This window comes from Zingiber officinale, chromosome 1A (assembly GCF_018446385.1).
Source record: "Zingiber officinale cultivar Zhangliang chromosome 1A, Zo_v1.1, whole genome shotgun sequence".
NCBI lineage: Eukaryota > Viridiplantae > Streptophyta > Magnoliopsida > Zingiberales > Zingiberaceae > Zingiber > Zingiber officinale.
Genome location: NC_055987.1, coordinates 130,668,276 through 130,687,108, shown reverse-complemented (window position 1 = coordinate 130,687,108; position 18,833 = coordinate 130,668,276). Strand labels below are relative to the sequence as shown.

The window sequence follows — 18,833 nt, the reverse complement described above, 5'->3', positions numbered from 1 at the left end:
AATTTTTAAAATTATTTTTAAAATTATTTTTAAAAGTTTTTAAAATATTTTTTTAAATGATTTATAAAAGTTTTTAAAATAATTTTTAAAATAGTTTTTAAAATGATTTTTTAAATTTTTTAAAATAATTTTTTAAATGATTTTTAAAATAATTTTTATAATAACTTTTTTTTAAAATGATTTTTAAAAGTTTTAAAATAATTTTTAAGTTAAAATAATTTTTACTTTAAACTAATTTTTAAAATAATTTTTAAGTTAAAATAATTTTTAAAATAATTTTTAAGTTAAAATAATTTTTAGAATAATTTTTAAGTTAAAAACAAAGTTTTTAAATTTCGAGATTTAATTTTAATTTTAATTTTAATCTTAAATTTGAATTTAAAATTTTAATTTTGATCCTTCGTCATCTCACCCGATCTAAATTTTCAATCAGGGAAATCCTATATTTTTGTGAGATGAATTTGATTCGATTATAGGGTTTGGTTTAACTTTGTGTTAGATTCAGGTTTAGCTTTGGGTTCAACAAATAGATATTCTTTGGATAAACTTCTGGTTATGGTGAATCACCTGGACATCATTAGAGTAACCATACCTTCGAGGTTTTCCAAATAGTCCTATCCACTGAACTTAATACAAAACCTTGGTCTAACTGGTTAGGATCCGTAAAGGGTAGCTTCGGCTAGTTCCACTTAGCCAAATGCACCAGGTCGAAGTCATATCTTCCTAGACATGCATAGACTAAGCTTCTCTAATGTACTATCATCCAAAATTTCACTAGTACCATTTTTCAAGTTAACTTTGAACCCTTTTTAACTAATCCTAATTACCATGTCGGGTAGGTTGGTTAGGGTTACTCTGCCGGGTAGGTTAGTTTTGGAGGTGCCAGCTATTCTGGAGCCTCCCCCTAAATTAATGACCATTAATTTAATTTTTAGTTTTTGGTTTATGTCTATTTCTTTTATAATTATATTTTACTTGGTGATAGTTTATATTTTGTTGAGTTTTAATATGTTTAGATTTTAAATTTTTTTGTTCAGGTTTGTATTTTGGTTTTTTATTTGACTTTATATAATATATTTTATCTTTAGGGATATAATATTGGTTAGCTCCTATTTGCGTGGTCAAACATGCTTTCGGAACCCAGGCTTTGTTCGTTGATGTGTATTGGGTTATTAATAATTTAAACGTTTTATTTGAGTTCGACTTATATCCGAGTCTGGTTTTGTTATAACATGCTTTTTGATTATTTAGAATTAAGTCTAAATTTTTTGATCTAGTAGTAAATTTTTTTAACATATTTTTTAAATTATTAATTTCTAATTTTAATGATGAATTCTCCTCCTCAAGTGTTAGATCTTGAGTTGGTTCATTATTTACAACTTGTTCCTTGAGAATTTGATTTTCCTCGAGGAGCAATTTGTTTTCATTTTCTAACTTAATTAATTTATTATTTAAGCACGAAATAATTTTAAAAAAATTCCGGTTTAAGTTTAGGAATACCTCTTCGGAACCTTCGGAAACGAGTACGGACTCGTGGCTCGATTCGGGTTCGGACCCGTCTTCCGATTTATCTTCTGACTCTGCTTCGCGGGCCATCAATGCGAGGTGGCTATGGTGCTTTTGATCTTCTGCTTCCGACTCTTCCGAGGAGGAGTCGTCCCACGTCGCTTTGAGGGCCTTCTTTTTGGTCGGCTTCGGTTTGTCGATCTTTAATCTCGGACACTCGTTCTTGTAGTGGCCCTTCTTGTTGCATCCGAAGCACGTCACGCTCCTCGATTCGGTTGGAGAATTGATCTTTTGAAGGTCCTTCTTGTTGAAGCTTCTTTTCCGCCTGGTGAACATCTTCCTTACCAGGTTCACCAAGTGTTCTTCATCTTCAAAGTTTTTGTCAGAGTCTTCTTCCGGTTCAAACTTGTTCTTCTTTTCTTTTGAGGAACCTGCAAATAAGGCTACACCTTTCTCGACCCCGGCGTTAGTTTGCTCATGCAGTTCTAATTCACAGAAAAGCTCATCTAATTTTAATTTAGATAAATTTTTTGAGATCTTGTAGGCATCTACGATAGATGCCCGCAAGCTGTTGCATGGAAAAACGTTTAGGGCATACCTTATTAAGTCCCGGTTCTCCATTTGGTGCCCTATTGCGTGGAGTCCGTTGAGAATGTCTTTGATTCTTGCGTGGAGTTGGTTGGATGTTTCTCCTTTCTGCATTTTTATGTTAAAAATTCTATATAAGAGTAAGTCTCGTTTTGTTACCTTAGCGTCGCTCGTTCCTTCGTGCAGCTCGATCAGTTTGTCCCACAGCTCTTTGGCGTTCTTATGTGGTCCTACCCGGTTTAGTTCTTCTCTAGTCAATCCGCACTGTAGGGTGTTGATTGCCTTGTTCTCTGTTGATGCCTTCTTTTTTAGGTCTGTTGTCCAATCTTCTCGATCCAGTAGATTCCCGGAAATGTCTACTGGTATTTTGTAGGGTCTTGTGACGCTCACCCACTGGTCGAAGTCTGTCTTGAGATACACCTCCATTCGCTTCTTCCAGTATGGGAAATCATCCCCGTTGAAGAGGGGAGGTCGCACTGTGCTAAAGCCCTCGATTTGCGACATTTTTAATCTGCACACAAAAAATATAGAAAGGTTCCAAGACTTGGTCTTGGATTAGTAGTGCGGGAAGAATTAAATAAAAGTAACTAAATTGGTGTTGCACCAATTTATATTAAATTACGACGGAACGAAACTTCCAAAAAGGTAATAATACCAGTTTGGATCTTTACGAAAAACTGAAAATCCGAAAAAAAATAAAAAGCAAATCACCCCTTGTCTGATTGGTGGTTGCACCAAATCAAAGCGGTACCTGCTCTGATACCACTTGTTGGATCGTGAAGTTTAGCTAGAGGGGGGGTGAATAGCGATTATGAACGATTATAAAAATTTCGACAAGAGTAAGCGCAGCGGAAAAGACGAAATTAAAACAATGCTAACACAATAACCACTTTTATTTGGTTCGGAGCCTTTGGCGACTCCTACTCCAAGGCCCGCACACGAGGGTGCTTTCGTTGGGCAATTCACTAACAATTCGAATAATTGTTTTACAATTGAAAGTACAGTTGCTAATGAAAAGCAGTACCGACAGAGGAAGAAATCAAAAAGAAAAGAGTGCGTTGTCGAAGCTTTGTGGTGTCATCAGAGCACAGAAGAGCATATCGTCAATTCAGAGTTGTTGTTGAAGCTCCACCCCTGCCCCTTCTTTTATATGAAGCTCGGGGCGCCCTGGATCCCTTCCGGGCACCCTGGTGGGACGTGGCAGGTCCAACCAGTGAGCTCCACGTGGTGACAACGCGTTTGGATAAACTTTGCCTCCCGGGCGCCCGGACCACCTTTTTCCAGGGAGCACCTTTCCTGCAAAACAAGGTTAGTCCGAGGCAAATATATAAATTATAACCTGCAAAACAGAGTGTTAGTTCAGTTTATAGTTTAGCAAAAAGAGTATAACTTAAATTCCGTCTTTCCGAGACCAGAATCTAGTCACGATCTCGACTTAGATATCCGAAATGGATCTAAGCCGGATCGAAGCCTAATGTTCCCTTCCCGGGAACGCGTCCTCACAGTCACTCCCTTCCAGTGACTTACCTTTACTCACCTGCCAGACTTCCGGTCAGTCCTTCGACCAGTTTGGACTTCTCGCCAGCTATCCGGTCAGCCCGTCGACCTAGCTGGACTTCTCGCCAAGCATCCGGTCAGCCCGTCAACCCGCTTGGACTTCTCGCCAGCTATCCGGTCAACCCGTCGACCTAGCTGGACTTCTCGCCAAGCGTCCGGTCAGCCCGTCGACCCGCTTGGACTTCTCGCTAGCTATCCGGTCAACCCGTCGACCTAGCTGGACTTCTCGCCAAGCGTCCGGTCAGCCCGTCGACCCGCTTGGACTTCGTGTCAGACATCCAGTCAGCCTGTCGACCTGTCTGGACTTCGCCTGCACAGTCGGTCAGAGTGTTAGATCACGACAAACCTAATTTAACCTGATTTGTCATTCATCAAAACCTGAGTTAGACCGTTAGTGCTAACCGCACCAACACAATATCATCATCGTAATCCATCACAATCCAAGTATTACATCAAAAAAAAAGTTACATCAACCACATACTCATCATCACAATCCAAGTATATACAACTACAACGATAGCAACTCTAAATTTCCTATTCAATGAACATATTTCATCACTCAACTTTATTATTACATGGTTGTTGTTCCCATCATCCAGAACATCCTTGTATTCAACTCTACCCTCGTAACTAATACATTTCTTCAATTCACTAATCTCCAACTTTAATTTGTTATTATTCTTCTTCAACTCATTAATAATTGTCTTACTTCTCTCTGACGGTTCTGGGTCATACCATAAGAAGCCACATCCTCTTTGCTGAATTTCAAATCAACTTAATCAAAACACAATAATTAAAAAACTCATAATACCGTGTTGATATAACAAAAACTTACTCTATATTTTGGACATGAAAAAAATCGTCTTCCTGGATTAGATTCTGTCCATGATGTTTAGAGAATAGCTCGTAACCCACAATTACATAATATTTTGGGTGCTTCACATTGCTCATCGTTCATACGTCATCGAGTGAAAGATAATGCTGATGAAGAGCCAGATGCCATGATTTTTTTTTCTTGTACCTGAACAATACCAATATGCGAAAAAGACATAAATTAGATTAAGGTATGTAATTTTCGATGAAAAAAAGCTAACAATGGCCTTCAAGTTCAAGTGTTAAACTCAATAACTCATAATCACCCAAACCATTTGATAGAACTCTCTTTACTGATGAAAAATCCTAATGCAAGATAATTAACCATTCCTATAAAAAATCCTCAAGAACTTCTTATTTTTGAACTCTTATGAAGAACTGCTGAGCAATTCCTTTTTTCTTGAGTATCTGTATCAAGATTGAATTTATAGTGCATGAGAATTTTTACGAGCTAAATGTGAAAGGGTATGTACCAACCGTTGCAAAAACATCCTATGAACTAAATTTCTTCATGTTCAACTTATAAAAAATAACAAATCAAAGGGACATGTACCATGAACTATAATACCTTGAACCAAATAAACTATAGTTCAAACTATTACCTTTATGAGATGGATCAGTTGCAAAAAAAAAAAAAATGAGAAGTTTTTCAGCAACAATCGAAAAGGTTCTTACTTTCTTCCACACAGTGCCAAGGATGGAGGTCGCTGGAATTGAATTTGAGGTCGCTAGAGGCTGCTGGAGGTCACAGAAGGGAGGTAGAGGGAGGTCGCTGGAGGGAGGTCGCGTGAGGGAGACGGCGCTAGAGGGAGGCCATAGGCGACGATGGAGGCAACAGGAGGGAGGCGACGCTGGAGGTCGGCGATGGTGGAGGGAGGTCGCGGGAGGGAGACGACGCTGTAGGGAGGTTGCAGGCGACAAGGGAGGCGCCGCTGGATGTCGAGAGGCTAGGGCTTCTGTGCGGAGGCAGCGCTGGATGTCGAGAGGCTAGGGCTTTTGTGCAGGGCAGCGCTGGATGTCAGCAATGTTGGAGGGAGGCGGCGGGAGGGAGACGGCGTTGGAGGGCGACAACGTCGGAGGGAGGCAGCAGGACGATGGAGGTAGCCGAAGGGAGGCGACGCTGAAGAGAGGAGAGTTCGAGAGGCTAGGGCTTTTGGGGCTTCTTTGTGCGTCGGCACGTGCACGCGCTTGGCACATGAGGGATAATTTTATATGGGATATGTGGTTTAGGGATGGATCAAGAATTTTGGGTCTAGAAGATCCGTCCCCTCAGTATGAAGCTCGGCATGACATTCAGGAGCCATTGACCGACCAGGAATTATCTCTTCTGCATAAAAATGTATTGAAGATTTCTTGAATTAGTTTCCCTTGATTGCCAAAACGGAATACTAGATCTATTCAACATAACTGGGAAAGAACATAAAAGGATTATCAACTCAAAAAATCTTCACAATCAACTACAGCACAGCAAAGGTAAGATGGCCAACAGCTGTAGCAAGTAAGCTGTGTGGAGAAATCAATTGTTAAAGATTTTAACCGAATAAATTTACCAATATCAGTTTCATTCTCGGGTTTATCATCATGCTCAGTGTTCATAACATTGGCTGGGATCCAAAGTCCAATTCCTTCCATTAGAACATGCCAATTAGTCACCAGTGCTTGTTTCAACATTTCTATGAACCACACCGGCAAATTCAAGAACAATCATCAAGATATAAATAAACAAAATAATCAGCTGATACGGGATGCTTGAATTTGAAGATTTCGAACTTGTTGCCTTTCTAACTACTTCAAGCTTTTGGATAGCCATAAATTAACTGCAGCTGCTCAAAAATCAAAATAATCAGCATGTTTGAACTAAAACTGTCACGCTCTCCAAGCTAAAGTTTTTTTTTTCAATTAATAGTGTCCTTTTTAACATGTAAATTTCAATGTGCTATGCGAAACCATGACGCAATCAGCATCCACCCAACCATCAGTTCTTTTGTCACCTAAGTTTGTGTGTGATTACAATATTAAAGAACCAAAAGACCCTTAAAGAAATGAAACCATAATGTTATTTACTTAATCTTGCCTTGAAAGCATATTCTATATTGCACTCTCTTTCCTGAATTAGAAGGAAACTTATATTCATATTGGCATACTTCTTCCTGTTGCACATTTATTATTATTCAATTAAATACCATTTTCTAAATTGCAGAATTACTAGAGAGCATTCGAAAACTGCAAAAAAAAGTGTGACAAATTTTGTTAAAAGAAATCATCTCATTATTCTAATGACCAAGTACAACAACAACAACAACAACAACAACAACCAAGCCTTTTCCCACTAGATAGGGTCGGCTGTATGAATCCTTTTACGCCATTGAGCTCTATCTCCTATCATATCATCATCTATATTTAAATAAATTTTATCTTGTTTTATTGTTGCTAACCAAGTCTTTTTTGGTCTTCCTCTTCCTCGTTTGATATGCATGTTTATCATAGTTTCACATCGCCTAACTGGGGCATTTATTGGTCGTCTAAGTACATGTCCGTACCATCTTAAACGTGCCTCTCGGAGTTTGTCCTCAATAGATGCAACTCCGACTTTCTCTCTAATGCTCTCATTCCTTATTTTGTCCATCTTCGTATGTCCACACATCCACCTTAACATCCTCATCTCTGCAACTCTCATCTTATGCTCATGTGCTCGAGTCATAGCCCAACATTCAGCTCCATATAACATAGCAGGTCTAACAGCGGTTTTATAGAACTTACCTTTAAGTTTAAGAGGTACTTTACGGTCACATAAAACACCCGACGCTCCCCTCCATTTCACCCATCCTGCTTGTATTCTATGTAAGACGTCTCTCTCAATCCCTCCATCATTTTGTAAAAATGATCCTAAATATTTAAATCTCTCGGTTCCGGGCAACTCGTCCTCTCCTATCTTAACAATTGTTTCATTACTTCTAATATTACTAAATTTAAATTCCATATATTCTGTCTTTAATCTACTAAACTTAAAACCTTTCCCTTCTAGTATTTCCCTCCAAGATTCTAGCTTAGCATTTACTCCTTCACGTGTCTCATCTATCAAAATAATATCATCTGCAAACAGCATGCACCATGGTACTGTGTCTTGAATGTGCGCAGTGAGTTCATCCATAATTAGTGTAAAAAGATAGGGACTTAGGGCTGATCCTTGATGTAACCCTATCTTTATTGGAAATGTTTCAGTTACTCCGCCTGAAGTCCTTACTCTGGTCGTTACATCCTCATACATATCCTTAATTAGTTCAATATATGTTACGCTAACACCTCACTTTTCTAAAATTCTCCATATAATTTCTCTTGGGACTCTATCATAAGCTTTTTCTAAATCAATGAATACCATGTGTAGATCTTGTTTTTGCTCCTGATATTTTTCAATTAATTGTCTAAGGAGATGTATAGCTTCTATTGTCGACCTTCCAGGCATGAACCCAAATTGATTTTCTGTCACTGTGGTCTCCTTCCTTAATCTCTTTTATATTACTTTTTCCCAAAGTTTCATAGTATGACTCATTAGTTTAATACCCCTATAGTTTGCACAATTTTTTATGTCTCCCTTGTTCTTATATAAGGGAACTAGAGTACTTATCCTCCATTGATCAGGCATTCTTTTCGTTTTCAATATCATATTAAATAATTTTGTAAGCCATTCAATACCTTGTTTCCCTAAGCACTTCCATACCTCTATCGGAATATCATCTGGTCCAACGGCTTTTCCATTGTGCATCTCATTTAAAGTTTGTTTTACTTCTGAAGTTTGAATTCTACGATAAAAATTAAAATTTCTATGCTCATTTGACCTAATTAAATTACCTAAGTTAGTTAGTCACCTAAACCTTTATTAAAAAGTTGATGAAAATACCTCTTCCACCGCTCTTTTATTTCTCCATCATTTACTAATACTCTATTACATTCATCTTTAATACATTTTATTTGGCTAAGATCTCTTGTTTTCCTTTCTCTCACTTTAGCTATTGTATAAATATCTCTTTCCCCTTCTTTTGTATCCAATTTTTTATATAACCGTTCAAAAGTTTCATTTTTTGCTTCACTCACTACTTTCTTAGCTTCTTTCTTGGCTATTGTATATTTTTTTAAGTTTTCCTCGTTCTTACAAATATATAATTCCTTATAAGCTATTCGTTTTTCCTTCACTTTCTCTTGTACTTTCTCATTCCACCACCAAGATTCTTTACTTAATGATGCATGTACCTTTGACTCACCGAGTACACTCTTAGCTACTATTTTCAACTTTGATACCATCTTATCCCATGTTGTATTAGAGTCATCGTATATCTCACCTAATGCTTGTACTTCTACCTTCTCCTTAAATATATTTTGTTTCCCATCCTTTAACTTCCACCACTTAATTCTAGGAATTGTATATATTTTCTTTCTATTGATACTATGTTTGAGGCGTATATCCAACACTACTACCTTATGTTGGGTAGTTAAATTTTCTCCAGGGATGATTTTGCAATATTTACAAATCTTTCTATCCTTCTTCCTAACCATAAGAAAATCAATTTACGATTTATTATTCCTACTTTTGAATGTGACTAAGTGTTCTTCTCTTTTCTTAAAAAACGTATTAGCTAATATAAGGTCATATGCTATCGCAAAATCTAATATAGTTTTCCCTTCCTCATTCCTCGTTCCAAACCCATAACTCCCATGTACTCTCTCATATTCCTCATTTTTCACTCCGACATGCCCATTTAGATCACCTCCTATTAAAATCATTTCACTTGGTGGAATATTTTGTAATATTTCATCTAAGTCCTCCCAAAACCTTGATTTGATAGTTTCATCTAATCCTACTTGTGGTGCATATACGCTAATTATGTTCATAGTTTCTTTCGCCACTATTATCTTAAGGGCTATAATTCTATCCCCTTTTCTAACTACTCCTACAACTTCATCCTTTAACAAATTATCTACAATGATACCCACTCCATTTCTTGCTTTACTCTTTCCAGTGTACCATAACTTAAAACCCGAGTTCTCTATCATCTGTGCCTTCTCACCTATCCATTTTGTCTCTTGTACACACAAAATATTAATTTTTCTCCTAATCATCATATCTACTACCTCCATTGATTTACCAGTGAGAGTTCCTATATTCCATGTTCCAAATCTTAGATTATTAGTTTTCTTATCATGGTTGTTCTTATCTAACCTATGGTGTGAGAACTTTTGCCTATTTAACACTACACCCAAGTTCTCATGGAGATGTAGCGGTCCTTGCTGAGACGTTACAGTCGGACCCTGTAACGCGAACTCTTGCATATTTATCACTACACCCGAGTTCTGGAGATGTAGCGGTCCTTGCCGAGACGTTACAGTCAGACCCTGCAACGCGTTCCTTCCGGGGAACAACCTAGCATTAGCACAATAGTTTAATGGAATCATTCATTGAATATTTGTCATAATTTGACGCTGTCTGGCAACCTAACGCAACCCTCCTCCTTTATCCGGGCTTGGGACCGGTCATGACCGGTCATCATGGGCGGAGTTACTCTAATGACCAAGTAACAATGTTAAATATGCCAAGAAGCTAGACAGCTAAACCAACCCAAGTTCCTTATCATGATTGATGCACAATGGATAACATATTGCACATGGCCAAAATAATTGTCCAGAAAGGTAGGTTAATAGTTGCCTGCAAGAACTTTTGATTACCCAAAATAAAAGTATAATTTCAGAAGTATTAAAGATATGAAACAGGAAAACAAAAGCAGCTTCCTGAAACATAATCAAGAAACAGAGTCTAAGCATCATAAGGAAGTTATGCCTCCGAAATAGACAATTTCCTTGATTCATCTTTACCAACCAAAGTGAAACTATAAGTCCGACATCATACATGAATAAAGCAGTTGGGAGGAGAACAAAATTTTGTTGTTGCTCAAAGGAGCTAGAATCAGAGCTAGTGAGATATTGGATCCAGACATATGAGGTTGGAACAAACTAAAGTCTGGACTGGAAGTTTGAAACCGAAATTCCATAAGAATTTTAGGATACAATGAAATACCAAAACAATCAATTTCTTAAGCATAGCATTTTCTTATCTTGAGCTCCCCAAAGTCCAAAGGATTAAGTTGTCCATGCATGAACGTCTTGACCAATTTGGTCAATAAATTCATGAAAAAAATAACTGATCAACAAGCTCAACTAAACATGAAAACTGAAAAGGATGGCCGACCTAACCCTGTTGTTCTGTCACGTTAGTATTGTGAAGACCTTGCAACCTCTCCAGAATCTCATAGGCCAACTTATACATCACCGGTTGTGGCAATTGAACAAGTCCCCTTTTCTGATCTCCGGACAACTTCTTTTTCAGCTTCCTCACCTACTCGAGTCGAATGGAAAGGAAAACTCCACCAATTACATCCCCAAGCCCAAACAGTGAGTTAAAGCCTAGAAATCAAACCTGCGATCTTACCGCGCTAACTAGAGCCAAAGGTTCCATTTCTCCTCGAATCCGGATCGATTCTTCCGTCCTCATTATCTGATCTGTATATTAAAATAAAACTTTCTCAAAAATGTCAAAAACAAGTCAACATATGTAACCCACACAAGAAAAGGATGATCTTTGTACCGGCAAGGGAATTGCGACTGATCCCAGACGAAGGGGGGAAGAAGAAAGAAGTGTACAACGATCGAACCACGAGAAGCGCGTCGACCAGATTAACGCAGCAAATCATGAAGGCGATCCGCTTGAATGAACAGCAGCAATTGCCGCCGCCGCCTCTAGCCCACTCTACCGCGCTGACCCTCGTCTTCGTATTTTCCTCGCCCGCCGCCCTCATAACAATATTGCAGGGCCTCGGGAAGGTTCCTGTGCGCAGTCGATTAGGGGGGGCCTGGCGTTCGGTTTTCGCGAAGTTGACGACGGAGATTTGCAGCCGGTACCTTCAGACGAAAAGGACGAGGATGTTGATGACGCAGACAGAAGCGAAGATGGCCGGAAAGTGACCGGACCGTGCCTTTCTTCGAGGAAGAAATGGAGTGGAGAAGGAAGCCGGTGAATCAGAGCAGGGAAACCCAAATCAAAGCCCAGAGATTCTTTAATTTGAAATTTGCTAAGTAAATTTATTCCAATATTGCAAATTATAGCGTCATTTTATTTTTTTTAAATGCAAGATAATATTTTTTGTTACTTTTCTAGATTGCTTATTATTAAATTAATTTCATTTTATTCTAATAGTCCTGGTGCACTAGTTGAGTCAGTGCATGTCTTCTCCGTGACAAAACATAATTGTTAAAATAAATTAATTAGGCTCTCTGAAAAAAATTATGGGTAAATTTTTATGCAGTATCTAATCATAAATTCATCTTTGTATGCAGTCCTCATCCATAAAAATTTTTGTTTCCACTTCCTAATCAAATATATTTACCTAATTGCTCAAGATACTTTTCGATATAAAAAGTCTAAAAATTAGTATATTTCCTTTTAAATTCAGTACATTAAATTAGAATCTAGTATAAATTGAGTACGATTCTTTTTTCATCTCAATTGGATGGAAAATATACTAGATTTTCTTTAAATAATACTCAATTTGATGAAAAATATACTAAATTTTTTTAAAATGGTAAATGGTGCTGAATTTACGAGAAATTTAAACAAGAAAAAAATAGTGTTCAATTTAATAGAAAATATACTCAATTCTAATTTAATGTGTTGAATTTGATAAGAATTATATTCATTTTTAGACTATTTGTATCGAAAAAATATGAGGATTAATTTTGATAGAAAATATACTTGATTCTAGTATAAAGTACTAGATTCTAGTGTAAAGTGCTGAATTTAACTCCCTGCATATTCGTTTTTAGACTTTTTATATCTAAAAAGCTGAGGGACAATTTAGGTAACAATATTTGAATGAGAGAGTTGATATAAGTAATACTTTACATACAGGGAATGGAAACAAAATTTTTTATGATTGAGAAGAGCATACAAAATTATGATTATGATTAAAAAATTTTCTCATACTTTACTCAAAAATTAAGAGCCTATGGCCGATGAATTCAAAAGCCTTAGGTAACATTTTATTAAACAAGACAATTTAATATACTCCAATAAAAATCGGCATTAATTTATTTATATAATTGGACTGAATTTATTAATTAATAGTATGGTTATCGTGCTGATTACGGCATTGACCTCCATATCTATTGCATATTGTTTGTATTGACTTCGTTCTTGTCATTGCAACATCATGTATTGATGGGCTTTGACCTTAGAAATTACCTTTGGCCTTGCCATCCCTCACTCATAATCTTGACCCAAGCTAGGACCTTATTCATCTTTATAATCTCTATCTCATCAACTTTGCTCAAATATGATAAATAAGTATCCAAATAAGAAAAAGTAGACACGACCTTAATATAAGAAAACTAAAGAAAATAATGTACACGACATTAATTGACATCGCAATTTTTGAGACTTTGAAGCTTCAATTTCTCATTTTGAGTCGTTCAAGCTTCAAATTGGATGTCTTTGTCAAGAAAACATGTCCTTGTCATAATGCCATATAAATCTTATAAATGGTGTCTCTAAAGGAGGTCTTTGTTTTGCAACTGAACTAATTTAATTGGGGGTTTCTACAAAGTGGATTTGACGCTTGATGAAGCACTGGATGTGGTCATTTTGGAAATGAACGAATTTGATTGGGGTTTTCCACAAATTGGATGACGTAATTAAATTTCATTGGCTTGGTTAACATCACTGATGACGATTTGATGTTGTTTTTTTATCATCAAGATTCACGAGATCATTAATGAAATTGGATTGGATATTCGTGTGATTTAAAATTGTTTCATTTTCGGTTGCGTGACAAAAAAAAGTGTATATTCCTGCTTTTAAAATAATCAAAACAGGAAGGACTTAAATGATTTTATAAATAAGCGTCTCTTTTTTTTATTTTCCCCCGAAATTAAATAAAAATAAACTATTGGCACCTGGTTCTTCTTCTGTTACTTCACCGGCTGGCACCTTCTCCGATATAAACCGCAGCCACTTTGACCTTGAGAAATGAAATCGAACGAGATCCCATCGGCCACGCCTTCTCGATCTTTTCCATTTTGAGTTCTTTTCTACTTTATCGGCCGGCAAAGACCAAGAAATTTCAAAACTGTGATTGGTTCTGCAGCCATTAATAACTCCACCAAAGCCTCAAACCGTCGGTTTTCTTCTTCCTTGTTTATCTTCTTCTCCAAAGATACAGGGTTCTTACTTTTGGCGGCCTCGGCTCTTCTATGCTCTCTCGATGGAGTCGCCGGCGCCCCCGTCGCCGCTGGATTCGTTGGCGCTCTGGGTGCGGACCAACTACGCGGAGCCGATCGGCGCCGTGAGGCAGTCCGCCCGCGTCGCCTACGTGATCATCGCCTTCTGCTCCGCCCTTTTCCTCGGCGCCCTCAAAGGTCCCGCCTTTAATCCCTTTCCTGTCTTCTCGCCGATCTAATATTGCTGAAGTTTCTTCCTTTATGACGGCGAATTGTTGACTGTAGCTTTGGTGGTCGGCCCTGTGGCGGCGGCGTTGTTAATTCTTGGGAACGTCGGGGTGATACTGGGGCTGTTTCCGGCTCATGTTGCCTGGACCATCTACTCTATTGTAAAGTAAGCCATGGCCTTCTTTGGTTAATAATTAGGTCATCAACGACTTTGGATTTTACCGACCTTTTCTAGTCATTAATTGATAGTAAGTTAACAACCTAAAACCTATGTAGAATTAACTTCTACATTTTATGTATCATGACGGTTTCAACAAGTATTTGTGATTATGAACTTGTTCGTCAAAATTTTATAAATTACTCTGGCTCTATTGTGCAGATCTACTTGCATAAATACAGCACTTAGGCTTGCATTCTTGTTTGTTCTACCCGTATTCCTTGGGTTATGGCTGGCCATTGCGATATCAGGGAGTGTACTTGTAGGAATTGGTTATGGCTTCTTCACACCATGGCTGTCAACTTTTGAGGCCTTCCGAGAGGACAATGAAACAAAGATAATTTTTCGCTTTGTTGTGGTAAAAAACCGTTTATATGGATATTTGTGTATTATTTTCTTAGTTATTTGTTAATTCATCCTCTTCTCTTTGTCATTAAACAGGATGGTACATGGAGTACTATTAAAGGGAGCTGCACTGTCGTGAGAGATTTCGCAGATATATGCTACCACTCATATCCTCTTTACTTAAAAGAATTGAGAGAAAAATCCCATGATGGCCAGTCATATTCGATTAGGTATATAAGTTAATTCCTTTGACTTGCTCCTTTGATTTAAATTTTGGATAGCAGCAATTTGTTTATCAGGAATAGATGAGATATTAGGTCCTACAATCTGAAACTTCTTTATGAAAGATTTAGATTTATTTCATTTTACTCCACTTTCTTTTGCATAATGCACATAAGAATTGTTTTACATTCTATATTTTTGCCTTAAGTTATATTGAGCTTCATTCCTTTATCTGTAATTTATGTGCATTTCACTTGATTTTTCATGCCCACTAGTAGTAGTAGTTTAAGTAATTTTACTAATTATCAGACAGCTACATGAATTCCATGCGGGAGCTTATTCTTGTTCGTCTAGACTAAGAAATGTTGTCTTTTAAATTTTTGTGTAGGTTGATAGAGATACCTGCTTGTGTGGCGGTTGCTTCTATGGGCGTAGTTGTCACTATTCCACTTTACACTGTCATAGCATTGGTAAAAAGCCCTTATATGCTATTCAAAGGCTGGCAGAGGCTACTACAAGATCTTATAAGTCGAGAAGGGCCGTTTAGTGAGACAGCTTGTGTGCCTATTGCTGGTCTTGCTATTCTACTTTGGCCTTTAGTTGTTCTTGGGAGTTTCCTGTTGGCTGTCGTCTCAAGTATCTTCATTGGGTTATATGGATCTGTCATTGTGTATCAGGTTCTTTGCTGTCCTTACTGTCTTTTGGTTATGCTTACTAATTTGCCTTGTTGCATTTGTTTATGTTCAATAATAAACAACAATCAAAACTTAACTTCTTTTTATAGGAAAGATCTTTCAAACGAGGAGTTGCTTTCGTGGTTGCCATGGTTGCTGAGTTTGATGAATACACTAATGATTGGCTCTATCTAAGAGAAGGGACCATTCTTCCAAAGTAATGTCAATTAATTACTTGTTTTGTTTTTCTTCTCTTATTTACTACTAGTTGTGTGAATTTCACATGTACTTGCTGTATTACTTACTAGACCAGCAAAAATAGTTTTTGTTTTCCATTCCTAAGAATTAATTTTCTTATTACTTGGCCAGACCTCGGTACAGAAAGAGAAAGCCATCTCAATCAGAAGAATTTTCTATTGGATCGAATTCTTTTAGAGCAGTTAAAGCTAGTCATGCTTCTTCATCAGCTCCTTCAATGTTGGTACCTAGCTTGGCTCCTTCAAGATCTATCAGAGAGACAATACAAGAGGTCAAAATGGTGCAGGTAACATCTCCATTCTTTTATTCGATATAATGTCCATGACCAACACTAACCTCTGATAATTGTACCAATTGGATTATGGATATCATTTCTTCCATCATGGCAAGCTTGCTACAATTATTTCAGAATCTGATGTAGATTTATCCTTTTCACAAGACCTTATCAGATTTAAAATACCATGTGATTTATTTGTCTCATGGTGATATCTTATGGCCGATGAACTTAAACTGGAACTAACACTCTGGAATATCAGAATTACTAAAAAACAGCTAAAAGACTTTCTCACAGCGACCATCATCTATAAAGCAAGAAAATATCCTTATTTCTTTCAATTTCATAGCCATTTGGGTATTTGGAATATGATTGCTATACTTCAAAGTTCAACCCATTTATTTAAAAGATAGTTGAGAGCCTAAATTTCGAAAACTCCATCACTTCAAAATTTCCTTGTTCCTGATACTGTATTTTTTTAGTGTCTGATAAGCAATAGTTATACTAAGCAAGCTGTGTTTGTACTAATTTCTGAACTGGAACACCACGTACAGATCTTCGATTATGAAAATTCCAAGACTTTGAAATTCAAGTTGTTCCTGATACTATATTTTAGTGTCAGATAAATAGAAGTTAGTTTAAGCAGACTGTGCATATGCTGATTCCATAAAATGGCTTGTGCCTTGTTTTGTCATACTGGTTTCCTTCCATAATCTATGTTATTCCTTTGTCGAATAGATTTATGGACATATATTTGGATTGCATGATCCCTTTGACAATCAATAACGAAATGTCAATGCTACAGGTGTGGGGAGAGATCATGAAATCTTGTGAAACCAGGGGCAAGGAACTTGTGGATGCAAACATCATCACAACCTTCCATCTCCGCGAATGGTTACAAACCAAGGGACGCAGCCAAGAAATGGTTGGCATTGGCCTTCCTTCATATGCATTTTTGCATAATCTCCTCTTCTCCATCAAAGGCGGTTCTGGTGGAATATTGCTGAGTGGTGGTATTGAAGTTACCCACTTCAACCGACCCCAAGATCGGTTGTTGGATTGGTTCTTCCATCCCGTTATGGTACTGATGGAGCAAATCAGGGTCCTGAATCTGAAAGACGATGAGGTCAAGTTCTTGGAGAAGTTGGTTTTGTTTGCAGGAAGTAGCACATCGCCAGTGCAAGCAACAGGTGATGGTGCCATGGTCGGCCAAGATACAATTAGGACAGCTCAGATTCAAGCCATTAGTAGAAGGTAACAAACAATTTTCCTTTATGAACCTGTGGAATCTAAATGAGTTTCTTGCTGCATATTGCCTTGTTTTTCTCCTTCCCAAAATTTGATATCCGATCAAAGTTAGAAGCTCTAGATGCAACTTTAAGTTGGACAATCTGAATTCATTTTCAGGTTGGTTGGCATGACAAGGAGTGGCTCCAAGTTCCCAACCTACAGAAGAAGATTCAGACAAGTCATAAAGGTCATTTTAGCTTACTCTCTCGAACAAGAAGGAACTATCGAGAGAGGAAGGTCTTACAAAGGGCATTCAAGTAGATCAATTTCTTCAATTGAGATTGTCGAAAGTGAAGTATAGTGATTTATTTCTTTCTGATCCTTTTTCATAGATCTTTTTGTGATTATTTTGTAGTGTGATGTGCATAGTGTTTTGAGTGTTTGTTTAGTGAAGGTAGTTCTGAGCATTCAAGTAAACTTGAAGCCTTGAGATGCAGAACAAAGAACAAAGAGTTGGATCAACTCCTGTTTGTGTTGGTGTAAAATTTTTCCATCATGCTGTTGGCCTTTGAATGCGTGACACGTGTATATTAAAGATATATATATATATATATATATATATATATATATATATATATATATATATATATATATACGAATTTAATAGGCTTTATATTTATCCTTGAGGACCCATATATATATATATATATATATATATATACGAATTTAATAGGCTTTATATTTATCCTTGAGGAGCCTTATGGGTATATATATACACACGGATTTAATATGATGGTTCATCCACAAAAATATATTTTTTTAAAAAAAATAGAATTTAAAATTTTGAGTTATGTTGATGCATCCACAAGATTATTTTAAAAAAAAATAGAATTTAAAATTTGAGTTTAGGAGGTAGACTAAAGGAATTGAAATAATAATAATAATATACTAGGTACTTAAGGCTACTCAAGGATAAATATAAAGTCTATTAAATTTCTATATATATATATATATATATATTCAGGGGCGGATCCAGCGGGGGGGCGACATCGGCGGTCGCCCCTCATTACCGACGGTGGAACCTCTAGTATTATGGGGTTTCAACGATGGAGATAAAGGATACTGTCCCTTGTTCTACGTATAAATCGCCCCTCCATGCTTGAATTTCTGGATCCGCCACTGTATATATTTCATGTTGACAGCTGCATTTAATAATTTTGCGGCCCGAATTTCGGAGTCAAACTATCGTTACTTTAGTAATTAAAAATAAAACTTATCCTTAATTATTATCCCGTGAATCCAACTCATCACCGAGTCCAGATCCTCTGCGCCCACCTCCCGTGCGCCCTCTGCGCCCGTCGCTACGCGACAAAAAACCCACGCGCTAAGCACGTACGTTTATCCGCTCTAGTAATAAAACCCAACTCCAACGCACACATATCGCTTCCTGCTGATCAGCAAGAATGCTGTTCAGTCAGCAGACCGATCAACAGGAATGCTGATCGGTCTTGCTGACCGATCAGCATTCCAGCAGGTTTGCTTTATTAACTTTTTTAATTTTTTTCTTTTCTTTTTAAAAAAATTAAAATAATAAATAAAA

The 18,833-nt window shown here is 37.2% G+C and overlaps 2 protein-coding genes across 2 annotated transcripts; one reads left to right on the top strand and one right to left on the bottom strand.

Annotated features, from left to right (window-relative positions):
- Nucleotides 1-5,951: 5,951 nt before the first annotated feature.
- Nucleotides 5,952-11,623, bottom strand: LOC122009923. Its single transcript, XM_042566239.1, has 4 exons — nucleotides 11,159-11,623; nucleotides 11,003-11,073; nucleotides 10,763-10,909; nucleotides 5,952-6,347 (listed from the first exon to the last, which is right to left on the bottom strand). The coding sequence occupies exons 1-3, from the start codon at nucleotides 11,367-11,369 to the stop codon at nucleotides 10,763-10,765; spliced, it is 429 nt and encodes a 142-aa protein (XP_042422173.1). The 5' UTR covers nucleotides 11,370-11,623; the 3' UTR covers nucleotides 5,952-6,347.
- Nucleotides 11,624-13,589: 1,966 nt separating this feature from the next.
- LOC122033457 (uncharacterized membrane protein At3g27390-like) lies at nucleotides 13,590-17,808 on the top strand. The gene is made up of 9 exons (XM_042592483.1): nucleotides 13,590-13,983; nucleotides 14,071-14,179; nucleotides 14,393-14,588; nucleotides 14,672-14,805; nucleotides 15,186-15,474; nucleotides 15,582-15,688; nucleotides 15,841-16,015; nucleotides 16,809-17,257; nucleotides 17,411-17,808. The coding sequence occupies exons 1-9, from the start codon at nucleotides 13,830-13,832 to the stop codon at nucleotides 17,592-17,594; spliced, it is 1,797 nt and encodes a 598-aa protein (XP_042448417.1). The 5' UTR covers nucleotides 13,590-13,829; the 3' UTR covers nucleotides 17,595-17,808.
- The last annotated feature ends 1,025 nt before the right edge of the window (nucleotides 17,809-18,833 follow it).